At 38.2% G+C, this 14,301-nt stretch overlaps 3 protein-coding genes across 3 annotated transcripts; all 3 read left to right on the top strand.

Annotated features, from left to right (window-relative positions):
• The first annotated feature begins 157 nt into the window (after positions 1-157).
• LOC140760450 (probable beta-D-xylosidase 7) lies at positions 158-3,003 on the top strand. Its single transcript, XM_073097386.1, has 6 exons — positions 158-577; positions 686-982; positions 1,063-1,232; positions 1,322-1,419; positions 1,528-2,292; positions 2,420-3,003. The coding sequence occupies exons 1-6, from the start codon at positions 158-160 to the stop codon at positions 3,001-3,003; spliced, it is 2,334 nt and encodes a 777-aa protein (XP_072953487.1).
• A 2,176-nt stretch (positions 3,004-5,179) lies between these two features.
• Positions 5,180-8,939, top strand: LOC140759917 (uncharacterized). The gene is made up of 6 exons (XM_073096615.1): positions 5,180-5,339; positions 6,741-6,828; positions 6,994-7,170; positions 7,379-7,477; positions 7,599-7,841; positions 8,327-8,939. Exons 2-6 carry the CDS (start codon positions 6,760-6,762, stop codon positions 8,735-8,737), a joined length of 999 nt encoding a protein of 332 aa, XP_072952716.1. The 5' UTR covers positions 5,180-5,339; positions 6,741-6,759; the 3' UTR covers positions 8,738-8,939.
• Positions 8,940-11,751: 2,812 nt separating this feature from the next.
• LOC140759919 (FCS-Like Zinc finger 5-like) lies at positions 11,752-12,865 on the top strand. The gene is made up of 2 exons (XM_073096617.1): positions 11,752-12,223; positions 12,525-12,865. The coding sequence occupies exons 1-2, from the start codon at positions 11,898-11,900 to the stop codon at positions 12,679-12,681; spliced, it is 483 nt and encodes a 160-aa protein (XP_072952718.1). The 5' UTR covers positions 11,752-11,897; the 3' UTR covers positions 12,682-12,865.
• Positions 12,866-14,301: the final 1,436 nt, after the last annotated feature.

A 14,301-nucleotide genomic window follows, 5' to 3' on the forward strand; every position in this document is an offset into this window, starting at 1 on the left:
TTTTTCTAAAAAAAAAGAGTGCCAATCATATTAGGACTTAAAGTTGTCCACGTTCCAGGATACTAAACCTATAAATTCCCCTCACTTGTCCGTCCGAACTTCCATCCAAACCTCTCAGACAGGCTTCTTCGTAGATCTCTCTGAGGCTCTGAGCACAATGAGATCTCATGGAAAACTCCACCCGCTTCTCCTCCAATTTCTCTTTCTTCTTCTTCTTCTTCTACTACCAATGCTTGGTTCCTCGTTAGACCCTCCATTCTCTTGTGACATAACAAATCCATTGAGTAGTAGCTTTGCTTTCTGCCAGCAATCGCTGCCCATCGACCAGAGAGTGGAGAATCTCATTGCGCACATGAGTCTAGTAGAGAAGGTTTCCCAGTTAGGAGATGTCTCTCCTGCGATCCCCCGGCTGGGCGTGCCGGCGTACAAGTGGTGGTCGGAGTCGCTTCACGGTGTGTCGAACGGCGGCCACGGTATCCATTTAGATAGAGGCAGTATCCGGGCGGCGACGAGCTTTCCTCAAGTCATACTCACAGCGGCTTCGTTCGATTCTCTCCTTTGGTATCGCATTGGACAGGTTGGATCGCCTCCTTTACTTTAATGAATGATATCATGCCTTTATATATCCAAGTAAAAGATGTAAGAGCTCATGAATTGATTAAACTGTTGCATCTGAATTTTGAAGGCAATCGCAATCGAGGCGCGAGGAATTTACAACAAGGGTCAGGCTGAAGGGCTAACATTATGGTCGCCAAACATCAATATATTCAGAGACCCAAGATGGGGAAGAGGCCAAGAGACTGCTGGAGAGGATCCAATGATCAACAGCAAGTATGCAGTTGCTTACGTGAGGGGATTGCAGGGCGATGAATTCCAAGGTCTCAATTCTACCGAGCTGAAAACTTCAGCTTGCTGCAAGCACTTCACGGCTTACGATCTGGATAACTGGAAGAACAACACTCGCTACGTCTTCGATGCTAAGGTAAGTCGCCATGAATCTTTAGATCGTCAAGCTAAGGGCAAAGACAAGAATTATTTCTGATCGTCTTCTCTCGCGTATAGGTAACGGCGCAGGATATGGAGGACACCTATCAGCCGCCTTTCAGAAGCTGCATCAGAGACGGCCGTGCCAGCGGCCTAATGTGCTCGTATAATCGCGTCAACGGCGTCCCTACGTGCGCAGATTACGATTTATTATCGAAAACAGCAAGAGGACAGTGGGGGTTTAATGGGTAAAAAGACAATGAATGTCGTCAACTACTCCAAAAAAACATTAGCAGCATAGTAACTAACTACAACCTTTCTTTATGTAATTGGTCAGATATATTACTTCAGATTGCGACGCAGTTTCCATCATCCACGATGCTCAGGGTTATGCCAAAGCACCAGAAGATGCAGTTGCAGATGTCCTGAAAGCTGGTAGAAATTCCTAGAATCTATTTTACTTTGATTTCCTCCGATTGTAGACAAGGTACTTTTATAATATTGGATTGTAATCTCACCCCTCGCTGCAATAAAATCTTTCAGGAATGGACGTAAATTGCGGCGGCTACGTTCAGAAGTATGCTGGTTCTGCCTTGCGACAGGGGAAAATAACAGAAGGAGACGTCGACAGAGCCCTCCGCAACCTCTTCTCTATCAGAATGAGACTGGGACTCTTCGATGGAAATCCCAAATATAGACAATATGGTAATATTGGTTCCAGTCAAGTGTGCACAAAGGAGCACCAAAACTTAGCTCTACAAGCAGCCCAAGATGGCATCGTTCTGCTAAAGAACACAGCAAATGTTCTTCCACTGTCCAGATCAAACGTTGCATCGCTTGCCGTGATCGGACCGAATGCAAACGATGCTGAGAAACTCCTCGGAAACTATGCAGGGCCGCCTTGTATATCGGTGACCCCTCTTCAGGCTTTGCAGAGTTTCGTCGGCAAGACCCGGTACTTGCCTGGTTGCGACTCAGCTGCCTGCAATGAAAGCCAAATCGCCGAAGCAGTCGAGTTAGCGAGATCAGTTGATCAAGTAATCATGTTCATGGGCTTGGATTTGGATCAGGAGAGGGAAGAACTTGATAGAGTGGACTTGGTTCTCCCAGGGATGCAGCGAAAGCTCATTACTAGCGTTGCAAGAGCCGCGAAGAAGCCTATTATCTTGGTGCTGTTATCTGGTGGTCCTGTAGATGTTTCCTTTGCAAAGCATGATCCTAAGATTGGAGGCATTCTGTGGGGTGGCTATCCTGGTGAAGCTGGCGGCATTGCCATTGCTCAGGTTATCTTTGGAGAGCATAATCCAGGTATGAGATATGCTCTGTTTTCACTCTTTCATCCAAGATCAAATTTGAATTTTTGAAATGTTTCAGTGTGTTGACGTGCAGTGTTACTAAACTAACTAATATTGAACTCTAAATCATGTTATAACAGGAGGGAGATTGCCTGTAACTTGGTATCCACAAGAATTCACTAGAGTACCGATGACCGACATGCGGATGCGAGCAGACTTGGCAACCGGATATCCGGGCCGCACCTACCGATTCTACCGCGGTAGAACTGTTTTCAGGTTTGGTTATGGCCTCAGCTACTCGCGGTATTCTCATGAATTCATCTCTCTGCCTGGAAGAACACTGGACCTGAACAGTACCACCGGTCTTCAAGCAATCGACAAGTCTGGTACTCTGAGCTATGAGATTGAAGAGATGGGGTCTGAAGTATGTGAGAGGATTAAGTTTCCTATTGCTGTTAAAGTGAAGAATCATGGGCCAATGGATGGAAGGCATCCAGTGTTGCTCTTCTTGCGTTGGCCCAATACTTTAGATGGAAGGCCAGTGAAACAGTTGATAGGATTCAAGAGTGTGCATCTAAAGGCAGGGGAAGCAGCCAGTGTTGAGTTTGAGGTGAGCCCCTGCGAGCATCTCAGTCGAGTGACGGAAGATGGTAGGAAGGTAATAGACAAGGGATCTCATTTCTTGATGCTAGGGAGGAAGGAACTTGAGATCATGATGGCATGAAGTGGTGCAGACGCAATGCAGCAAACTATCTGATGAGAGTTAGATTTTTCTTTTGCTAGAATTAATTTATTTTCCGATGTAATTTTTATTTTTAGAACTTAGATTTGCTCTTTTATTTTCTATAGACAATTTGTTTTTTTTTTATTATTTGTCAATTTAGATAAGTTTTGTTAGTCGCTTTTTTATTTTTATAATAAAAATAATTTTTATCTCAAAATAATTTTTTAAGACTTAGATTTGCTCGTCTAGATGTTACTGAGATTTTGACAATGACGGGAAAAGTAATGTAAGATTTAAAATATTATTCTAACAGTAGATTCTATCTTTTTTGTCTACTTCTCTGTCTTTCTTTTTATTCCAAAGGAATACTTAGATTAAGGGAAAAGTATAAAGTAAACATATGAACTAATTGACACATGATCTTAGATATAGATTTTATTACATTAATAATATAATACCAAATAAATATGAAATCAGCTCGACTTATTTCTATTAGGGTTTGGTTGATTTCTTTTTTTCGAAGGGTCTTTCCTCAGTGTAGCTAACGTTTTACTCCTATTTCCTCCCCTTAGCTCAAGTGGACTTTCCCATTTATTTAATTCTCTTTCTTCATCAACCACTTCTCACTTCTTATCCATCAGTAATCTCCCTTCTGCTGTCATCGTCATCTTCTATCGAATCCGAGTTTGTCTACCCCTATGCCGCCGCCTTCTGTAGGCTTGAGGAGTCGCATTGGCTCCGATTCTAAGGTGCTCTCCATTCTTGATGGGAGTGTCTCATCCATTATTGTTATCGGCTGTGCTACTACCTTCTTCTCACCCAACCGTCTGTCGTTGTTGATTGATCCGCTCATCATTGTCACCGGCTCAGTGCCACTACTATTGTAATAGCCGCCAGACTCTTTTACTTCTTTTATTCATTTATTCTATTTCTATTTTCCTCAGTTCTATACAGATTATTGTCTAGTTTATTCCATCCTCTCAACTTGGATCCACAGGAGTTGCAACAGAACCGTCGGAAGTCCTTTTCTTCATATTCGCTTTATTTTTTCTATTCCCTTTGAGCTTGACACAGTAGTTTGTGGTATTGGTCTTTGTCAATCCAAACTATATCCTACTACTAATTATAATTTTTCTAGATGAAACGGAGGAAGATTCGGGTACCAGACCGTGTGGGCTGAAGAAAAATAATAAAAGAAAAGAATGCAACGACAAGACAGGCGCCGACGATTTGGCCACCAACTGCTTCGGCAAGTAGAGATGAATCCAAATAAATAAATGAAAGGAAAAATAATTGACTTGGTCCTTTAAAAATCTCGATTTAAACATGCGAACCGAACATTCCTTCCTGTCCGTCTGATCTTTCTCGTCGGTAACCGAAAAAGGTGGGCCGACCGTCCGATCAACGTGGCCTTCGTTATATCCACTCGTGCTCCTTTTCTCGGTTCTTTTGCATATAGAACCCTACCATTTCTCTTATTGTACATCGTTTGAGACAAACTAGCCAATAGAATCCTATGTTTTTACTATATTCCAAAATAGTACCTTCTCTTCTCTTACAATTTGCAAATCAAAAAATTTAACGGTTAAAATTCCTTAAGGATATAATAAGAATAAAAGATATTATCGATTCATTAGATAATAATTATATTATCTTAATATTTTATTCAGTAGAATATATATATATTCTTAGCTGAGAGTGATGTATATATATTAAAATAAAACTATTGATATCTTTTATCATTGAATTGATTAAAATTTAATTATATTTTATCTCTATGATTATTTTTATTAATTATATATATCTCTAATTATTTTAATTAAATTAAAATTTAATTGATAGAGATTAAGAATTATATTTAAATTTAAGTTTATCTTCAAAGAATTAAATTTATATTATTTAATATTAAATAATATCTCATATAATTAATATATAATTATATTTTAAAAAAATTTAATGGAAGAAAAGAATGTATAATTGTGAAGTTAGACGCACATAATTAAATATTTATTTTAGGTAACGTAGTTTTAGAACGGATATTAAGAAACGGTATGAAAATAGATTATTATAACAGTTATATTAAGATTATAATTTTTAAATTAGGTATTAAAGTATTTTGTGAATATATCGAGATATGAGGTTTTCTCCGATAAGATTAAAATTTAGGAGCTCATATGCAAAAAGGGCTCTATTTTTCTTCGCCTCTCGTTCCTCTCCGCTCCTTTTCTCTGGCTTTTGACGCAGTCCTTTTCTTCCCCATCGGAGAGAGAGGAGACCTCTTCTCGCGGAGGCCGTCTCGTTCGGTGTCGAACGCCACGTCATCGGATTCGCCGGAGGTAAGACCCTTGCGCACGTTAGCATCTGACAGTTGGAGTTTGGTTGGCCGATTTCCTTCCTTGCGCCCCCTATGGATTTTCACATGGTATTCGTGTGGATTTGATTTATAAGTGATACTTTAGGGGTGATGTAAGGATTTAGAAGGAGACCCATATCGGGAATTTAGATATTTTGGGCTTATGTACGGTTGGATCATTGGTGGATAGTGCTGGATTACCACGATGGACGGATCATGGATGTGATTTACGATTCATTGCGTTTGTGTTGGCGTTGTTCGATTAATTTTGCCGCATTTCGCGGTTGGTCTAAATTTACTACCTTTTCCATGATCGGATAGTTGGAAGAGATGAAAGATTATATCTTGCCGAGAATTTGACTGTGTACTCTGGAGGAATCGTAGTTATTTATTGTAATTCATTCAATTAAAGGTTACTCAAATTGCCGGATCATCTGAAAATGATGCTGGTATTTTAGGAGAGAGGAGTGCATTAAGCCAAATTATAATTTTTAGCTTGCAAGCCAGTTCTTGGTTTATTAGATCACATGGAAGTTAGAAAAATATATGCAAGTTATATGGTTGTTTTTCCTCCTTCTGGTTTAACCATTACAAAATGCACCTACTAGATCTATGATTCTGATGTAGCATGACTTTGGAACTCACCCGAGCGGAAAGCGTCAAAATTTGTTATGGAATTATACTATATATTGATGAGTTCTGATGTTTTTGGCCATAAGTTAAGTATGCAACTCTATATTTGCTTTTTTCTAAGGTCATAAAATTTCAATAAATTACATAATAAAAAACAAAACAAAAGAATAGGAAGTAAGGAACTTCATTTGACATTCTATTTTTACACTTATAAATTGAATTTTCATTTAGCTCCGCAAATTAATTCAAAAATAGATGCACGAAATTGAACAACTTGATAATGCCAATGAAAATGTTGAAGAAATGGCCTTATTTGGAGGGGCGTTATAGATTATCATGGGCTATGAAAGGTGTTTATTTTACTATGGATTGTGGATCAGTTTTCTAAAACTCATTTAATTTATGCAAAATTAATGAATACTGCTCATCATGTAGTATTGTTAGCATAAGGTCAAATTATGTGCAATTGTGCACTACTCCTTTTCATTTCATTTTCTTTTTGTATACAGCTTATAATCATGACCCAACCCTAGTATGCATTTCTCTGCCTGTGATGAATTCTTTGCCACATCCACTTTATGGTGTGTACAAAAATCAGAAGCAGTCTAGCAATTGAATTCTGGAGAAACTAACTTTATGTAATTCTTGTTTCATTATTACCATCAGTAGTTCCTATTTGTTAAGTGAGATCTTTTTGTCTCTGTTTTGACTTTATTAGTTGAATCTTACACTATTGGCTCTGTTGCATTAGGAAGCCTTGAAAACAAACCATGAGTTCGGTGAACAATGGGACAAGTAGTTCTGCAAAACAAGCATTATTTGAGGAACAGAGGGCCAAGGTATCCTGGATCGATACATCTGCCAAACATCTTGCTTATTTGTTAAAATTTGAAGGCTCTTACAGAGCAAGAGCTGCTTTTTCTATCCTGCATATTAGAGTTTCTTATAAGAAATGGAAATTTTATTTTCTAATAGTTCTAATACTTAATTTATATCTATATCAGCTAAATGAAGTCAGAACTCTATTAGGACCTCTGTCAGATAAATCGGCCCTGTATTGCTCAGATGCCTCAATTGCTAGGTATTTAACGGCAAGAAACTGGAATGTGAAGAAGGCAACAAAAATGCTAAAGGAAACCCTGAAATGGCGTATGGAATACAAGCCAGAAGAAATTCGCTGGGTAGTCAACTTCTCATTTTCACTTATTAAGATATGGGGCTATGCATAAGTTTGGTTCATTTTTCATTGCACAAAAAATGTTGTGTCTGGACCAATTCTCCAAAAACTGACTTTTATAATGCTCAAACATCATTTCTCTACATACTATATGCTTGTAGGCATGCTGATATAATCTTCATATTGTCCATGTTTTGACTTTTATGATTTAGGATGAAGTAGCTCATGAAGCTGAGACAGGAAAAATTTACAGAACAAGTTGCTTTGACAAGCATGGAAGGAGCATTCTTGTCATGAAACCTGGATGCCAGGTGTGCACCAAATAAAGGGTTGTTCGATTATCTCAAGTCTGAGAAAGTTGCACACTTATTAGTATATGGCAAGCACTTGTATAGCCTTTTGTGGTTTTAAAATTGGTTATTTTATCTGCAGAATACAAAGTCAATCAAAGGACAAATGAGGTACTTAGTATATTGTATGGAGAATGCCATTTTAAATCTGGCACCTAATCAGGAGCAGATAGTCTGGCTAATTGATTTCCATGGCTTCAATTTGTCACATCTGTCAGTTAAGGTAACAAAAGAAACAGCTCATATTCTACAAGACCGTTACCCAGAAAGATTGGGCTTAGCGATTCTGTACAACCCTCCAAAGATCTTCGAGTCTTTCTGGATGGTATGTTATCCTTTTATGATGAAAGAAACAGTTTCTATTTGAAATTCTCTGGAGCAAAGTATTAAAGCGATTGCTTAAATGCTTGGTTCACTTGCAATATGGAATTACTAACATTTTGTTTGTTCATAGTGCAAAGGCATAATGTAGCATACACTGCTGCCTGTTTTATTGCCTCTGATCACTTTCTGTTGTTATCCCCAGCATGATACATATTTCTGTTTTTACAAGCTTTGGGAAGGAGGATTTGATGCAACTTTCTTAAGTTCAAGTAGCTGAAGTTATACATAAAATCAGTAGTCCTCTTACTTGGTTACTTGCATCAAAATAATGTGACAATTGCATTCCGGCTTAGGGTTTTGCATTATTTAAGTAAAATGTGAGAAGTATCCAGAATATATAGTCCATAGAATACACAGGTTTTAAGTTGAGATTTTTTTTGTTACTTATTTCTGGACTACCTATTAATGAAACTCTAAATTTGGCAGGTGGTGAAACCTTTTCTAGAGCCTAAGACTTACAGGAAGGTTAAATTTGTTTACTCTGATGACCTTAGCACTAAGAAGATCATGGAAGACCATTTTAACATGGATGAATTGGAATGTGCATTTGGTGGCAATAATCAGGTGGCTTTTAACATAGATGACTATGCTGCCAAGATGAGAGAAGATGACAAGAGGATGCCTTTGTTTTGGAGTGCAGATAGGGCCTCTCTTTCGTCTGAACCATTATTAGTGACCGACACTAACCTAAATTCTGGTAACTCAGAGTCAGATTCAGAGTCTGAAAAAGAACATGAAAAAGAGGCAGAAGAAGTTCAACTTGATTCCATCTGCCCACCACAAGATGATTTAGTGCAGCTAAACGAGAACGGGAACAGTACAGTTCATCGGCAATAACTTTACAGACAAATAAGAAATGTTGATGTAACATAAGACTAGGGATTAATCATCATAACTTTTGTTGAGTCCCTTTCCTGTATCCTGCAATAGTTACTTTTATCTATTTGGGATTGCAGCATCACCATTATGCATCCCCTCTTTAAAAAAACTCACATCCATGTATTCCATCCTCCACTGAATCCATGGGTTGGCTCTGAAATCACAATACCTCTTTGAACTCATCAGCTCCTCCGTAGTTGTAATATAACTACTCTCTTTTCTACTCATCCACCTTTTACCTTAACATAATTCAGAGCTTATCATCTGAAACTTTTTTCCCTGTTACTGTTAGGTCACACCACTCACCAATAAGGTAAATTCATGGTGGTCATGCACAAATATCCCAGAACAGTGGAGTATAGTGCTCTGTGACACCCTCAAATCCAAGAAGAGCACCATGTAAAGGCCTCAACAAAGAAGTACTAGTAGCAAGCAAAGTAGGTGCTGATGAGGTAATACATCTTTATGCCCCTTCATCTTCATGGCTTTTGAGCTCATTTCATCTTTTTTTCTCAATGGGCAAGCAATCTTTCATGCCTTCCATTCTCACTTTCAACTTTTAGGGGCCAATACATGACGCAAATGCTCCCTTTTCTCTTTAGCTTCCAGTTAGTGCAGGATCCTGCACATTGACTGGATGCTAATATTTCTACTTACTAGCGGCAAGAGGTGCTCTAATAAATTCTTTTTTTCGCCCGCCCGCGGAGCTACGGATACCGATACCGACCGCGTATCCCAGAATGTTGTTGATGAGTAGAATATCTCATATTTTTGAACGATGAAATTATAATACACGAGAAGATAGTAGACGTTAATCAAGCTATATTTATAGTTACAATTCTGTCATTACTCAAGAAGAATTATACATCAATTGCATTTCTTAGGTATGTTGTCGGGCAATTCAAGTCTTGTTGACCTTTTAAATATGCCATAAAAGAAAGAGAATTTTTATGCCCTTCGGTGCATGCGGAGGAATTTCCATTTGTTGCCGCATCTTATTTTTATGCCCTTTCCTCTGCCATACGTTGGGAACTTGGAAACGATGGAATCCAACGATTTTGACCTCACAACTTTCTACTCTCTTCTTCTCGGAAATTAATTTAACAGAAATGAGGATGATTTTGGTGATTTCTTTATAAATTATAGGCAAACTGCGATCTGATTTGGTGCATTGACCTGGATGTAAAAAGGCCTAATTATTCTTTATAGAAAATAGAGTATGATTTGAGAATAATTAACAATTTAGTTATTTAATCATATACTTAATAGTAAATAAAAACATTATTTTGGTATGAAAATGAGATAAATGGTGCAGACTAAGTTAGACCACACGTGTGCACCAATGTACTTATTTCTAGGGGCCCTTAATTTTATTTTCCTTCCTCATAGGAAAATATAAATAATTTTAAAAGCCACTAAAATTAGGTGGGCAAAATAAAATAAAATAAATAAATAAATAGAAAGAATTGGGGAACAAAGAGGCGACAAAGCTGAGTAAGCGTTGGGCCAGGGCTTGCATCTTGGGTCCCCTCGTGTGACGTCATAGTTGGCTTAAAGTAGTCCGTCCTAGCTGTCAACTGTTATTTTCGGAAGGGTGGGAAAAATAATTTAAATAAATTATTCCTTTCCTTTCCCAATTATTGACACCACGACACCTGTCCGTCTTGCAGACTGGCAATAGCCGGTTATTTTGATTTTAGTGATGAAAATGATTTGAAGTTATATGATTATTAGTTGGTGTGTTTAAATAACTTAATACCTCTTTTCATTTTGCACCCATAAACATTCTCTCTTCTAATAAATAAATAACTTGTAAAGAAAGAAGTATTGTTTGTTAATTAAATATGTTTCATATCAACTATCCCTAGTGAATTCAGAACCTATTATTATTATTTATTAACAATGCACTAAAATATACCCAAAAATTTGTACCCTGTTTGTGTGCATAGTGCACCAATCTCTCATTTGTTCCCGGACCCACGGTACACCCAGACCTCCCATTGGCGGTCACTCGGATGGCCAAAGATTCACCTACCACGTCACTGTCCACCCCAAGGGGGCCCCACCTTTTCACTCCTGAAATAACCTTTCTCGTCCTATAACGGACCCCTCCTGGTACTGAGTCCAGCCATCCAGATGTGGCCCACGGTGTCCTCCACGTCCCCCTCACCCAACTCAGCAACGGGACCCACGTCCCTAGTTCTACTGGGCCCGGGGCCGAGGGTGGTCCACCAATCAAACACTCGCCTAGTCTGATCGACGTGTGATGTAACTACTTTTGAGAATGATTTGCAAGATCGTTCCGCTTTATTAGTCGGTTTAGTAAATATAAGACTAAAAACAGGTATTATTATAAAAATAAAAAATAATTTTTGTGGATGATCATAGAAGCATCCAGAGAGGTAGGGAAGGAAAGTTCACTGGAGTTCCTCCCCCACTAACAAAAAGACACTGTTGCTCTAAATCAGAACAAAGCCTCTTTATTATTATTATTATTTTTTTACCATAGAAAGTAGGAGAGGGTGGGAGACAGAGACAAAATAGCATCAGAAAGCGGCTGCTTTGGTGAAAAAAAAAGATTGAAAACTGTATGAACGGAGTGATGTATGAGCTAACCCTTCCATTTGTTTTTGATGCAACGGCCATTGTCATCATAAGCTAAGGGTTTTTGACTTTGTAATAAGCTTTCTTGAAGATTATGACCGCTCTTAGCTCATATTGGGGTCAAGTTAGTGCTCAATTATAGAGATTAGTTTACATTGATGGTTAATTTTTATAAAAGGTATAGGATAATTTTTATTTTTTATTGTCAGATGTTAATGTATCAGCAGAAAAAATTATAAGAAGTGGGCAACAAAAGTAATGGCTGACGTGCCGGAAGCATTGACGTAGAGATTCTAATGAACGGTCGAGATTCCTCCTTGGGCCCTCCTCTTCTCCTTCTATTTTAAGACCCCTCGCTACTCACCGCTTCCACTCTTCTCTCTTTCTTATTTGCTCTTCTCTTGCTCTCCTTCTCCTTCCACACCTCCTCTTCTCTAATCCAAAGAAGGAAACAGAGATAGAGATAGAGATAGAGATAGAGATAGAGAGAGGGAGGGAAAGAATCTAGGCGAAGATGTTGCTCGGAAAGAGGCCAAGACACCCGATGCGGCGGACGACGAGCATGACGGAGTTCGCTGCCGACGTGGAGGCGCCTCAGCCGTCCGAGCAGGAGAGGCCCCAACATAAGGAAAGGCAGCAGCAAGCGGTGGCGCAGAGGAGGTACGGCGGGGTCGGGCAAGGGTGGCTGGACGCTCGCCACGTGGCGGCCGGGGCCGCCTCCATGAGGGATCGCCGGAGGAACTCCGGCGACTTTGCAGCGGTGGAGACGGCTCCCTTCTTGAGGGCTTGTGGCCTCTGCAAGCGCCGCCTTGGCCCTGGCCGTGATACCTTCATGTATAGGTATCTCTATCTATCTCGGCCTTAAAAATCCCATCTTTGGCGGTTCAAAAAACAACAATAAAAATCCCACCTTTCGATTTTTTATTTCTGTCGAATTTCTCAAGTGGTTTTTTTTTATGTTTATTTAAGATCTTTGCCGGACGAAACTTTGTGTGAGTGTATCAGATCATTAAAACACCTTTTCATGACTTCTTTCATAGATTCAAATACTACATAAACCTCATAGTTCACCAAAAAAAGTTCTCTCTTCTGCAAGATCTAATCTTTGTTCAATAATTTTCTTTTCTTTTCTTTTCAACAGGGGTGAGATAGCCTTCTGTAGCTTGGAGTGCAGACAGCAGCAGATGAATCTAGACGAGCGCAAAGAGAAGTGCTCTCTTACTTCCATGAAGGATTCCCCACCTGCAAATGGGAGCTCAGAGCAATCCAGCAATGGTGAAACTGTGGCAGCTGCTTAGATCTATCCCAAAATATTTTCCCATAGAATTCCAGTAGAACACCTGAAAATTATATATATATATATGTGTGTGTGTGTGTGTGTGTGTGTGTGTAGATGTCAGAAGGCTTATGCAAATTAATAGGTCTTTAAGTTTGGATGTAATGGTTTCCATTTTCCAGCATCAATGCAGCTATTGGAAGAACAATATTGTGTGCACTGATTCCAATGCATCTCATCTCCCAACCTAAAGTTTTGGTTATCATAAATGTCCATGATGGCTTTAGATCAAGTGGGTCTTCTCTTTTTGAGTCAATTGGATCTCCCATCCTTTTCCTGTGAGTCCAGCCTTCTAGTGGCAGAGAGAAGTACAACCATCCAGTTGTTTCAGGGAGAAGCTATCATGCATCATGTAGTATTGACTCCAATTGATGATTGGAGGAACTCAGCCCACAAATCAAGAGATGATGGTTGCCATGAATTTTTTCTCTTTTTTTTGGGTATTAATTGAATGCAATCTTTTCAATTTCTTTGATTTGGTTGACTTCTGACTTAATTTCTCAGAGGATTAATTTAAAGCACAGCCAAGTGCCTTTGGTTCACCGCAAGCGATGTATAAAAAAATGAAACTTTGAGAAATTTATTAAAGCATCATATTTTTAAGGGATAATTAGTTACACCTTCCTGAACTATCTATTAAAGTTTTTCATAATAAATTATCATCATTTTTTATATATATTTTTAATTTTTTTTTACCACATATAGTCCTTTGAATTAAGAAAAAAAAACTATGGGGACTTCTAAATAAAAATAAAAATAAAAAAAAGTTCTGAAGCTGCTAAAAATATGTTAAAATATTATGTGCAGAAAACTTCAGCAGTCTCAATAGAGATATCTTTTATTATTATTATTATTATTATTAATATATTCTATGTTTCATAGTTAAATTAACTTCATTGTAATATTCTTATATAAATTAAGAATATGTAACCACTTACTTTACATTATATTATGGGATAATCAAGAATATTTACCATGTTCTCTATAAATTTATAGGATAATTTCTCCTTTATCCATAAACTATCTTCTTTTTTCATAATGACTCTCCAAACTTTTTTTTATATAATAAAAATCTCCTAAATTTTTATTTAGTAGATATTAACCTTTGTAGTTCTAATAGTTTATATATTCATTCTTTATTAAAAAAAAATTCAAGAGATTATTGTAAAAAAAATTGATAATTCAAAAGAGTTATAAGGGAATTATCTCCAAATTTATCTAAAAACTTTGAATACCAAAAAATTGATGCATCTAATGTGATCATACTCTTAACTAAAATCTAGTATTGCAACAAAGGATCTTCACAAACAGATGGATAAGATTCTATCCCTTGGTTCTCATCACTATTTTCCCCCCCTATTAAAAAGAAAAAAGAAAACTAAACCTTAGTTATCACTCAAACTGATCAATCTAAGGGACTAACTGTTTGGGGGTGGTGGTGGTGGTGGTGGTGGTGGTGGTGGTGGTGGTGGTGGGGACTATCAACTATGTCATCTTTGCATGGGGTGGGACCCTCCCGCTCTCCTCCCAGCCATATGAGACCAAGGAAAGTGACTCCCAAGTGTAACCTTTTCGGGACTGT

This window comes from Typha angustifolia, chromosome 5, assembly GCF_048772165.1.
Source record: "Typha angustifolia cultivar Huaian chromosome 5, ASM4877216v1, whole genome shotgun sequence".
In the NCBI taxonomy this organism is placed as follows: domain Eukaryota; kingdom Viridiplantae; phylum Streptophyta; class Magnoliopsida; order Poales; family Typhaceae; genus Typha; species Typha angustifolia.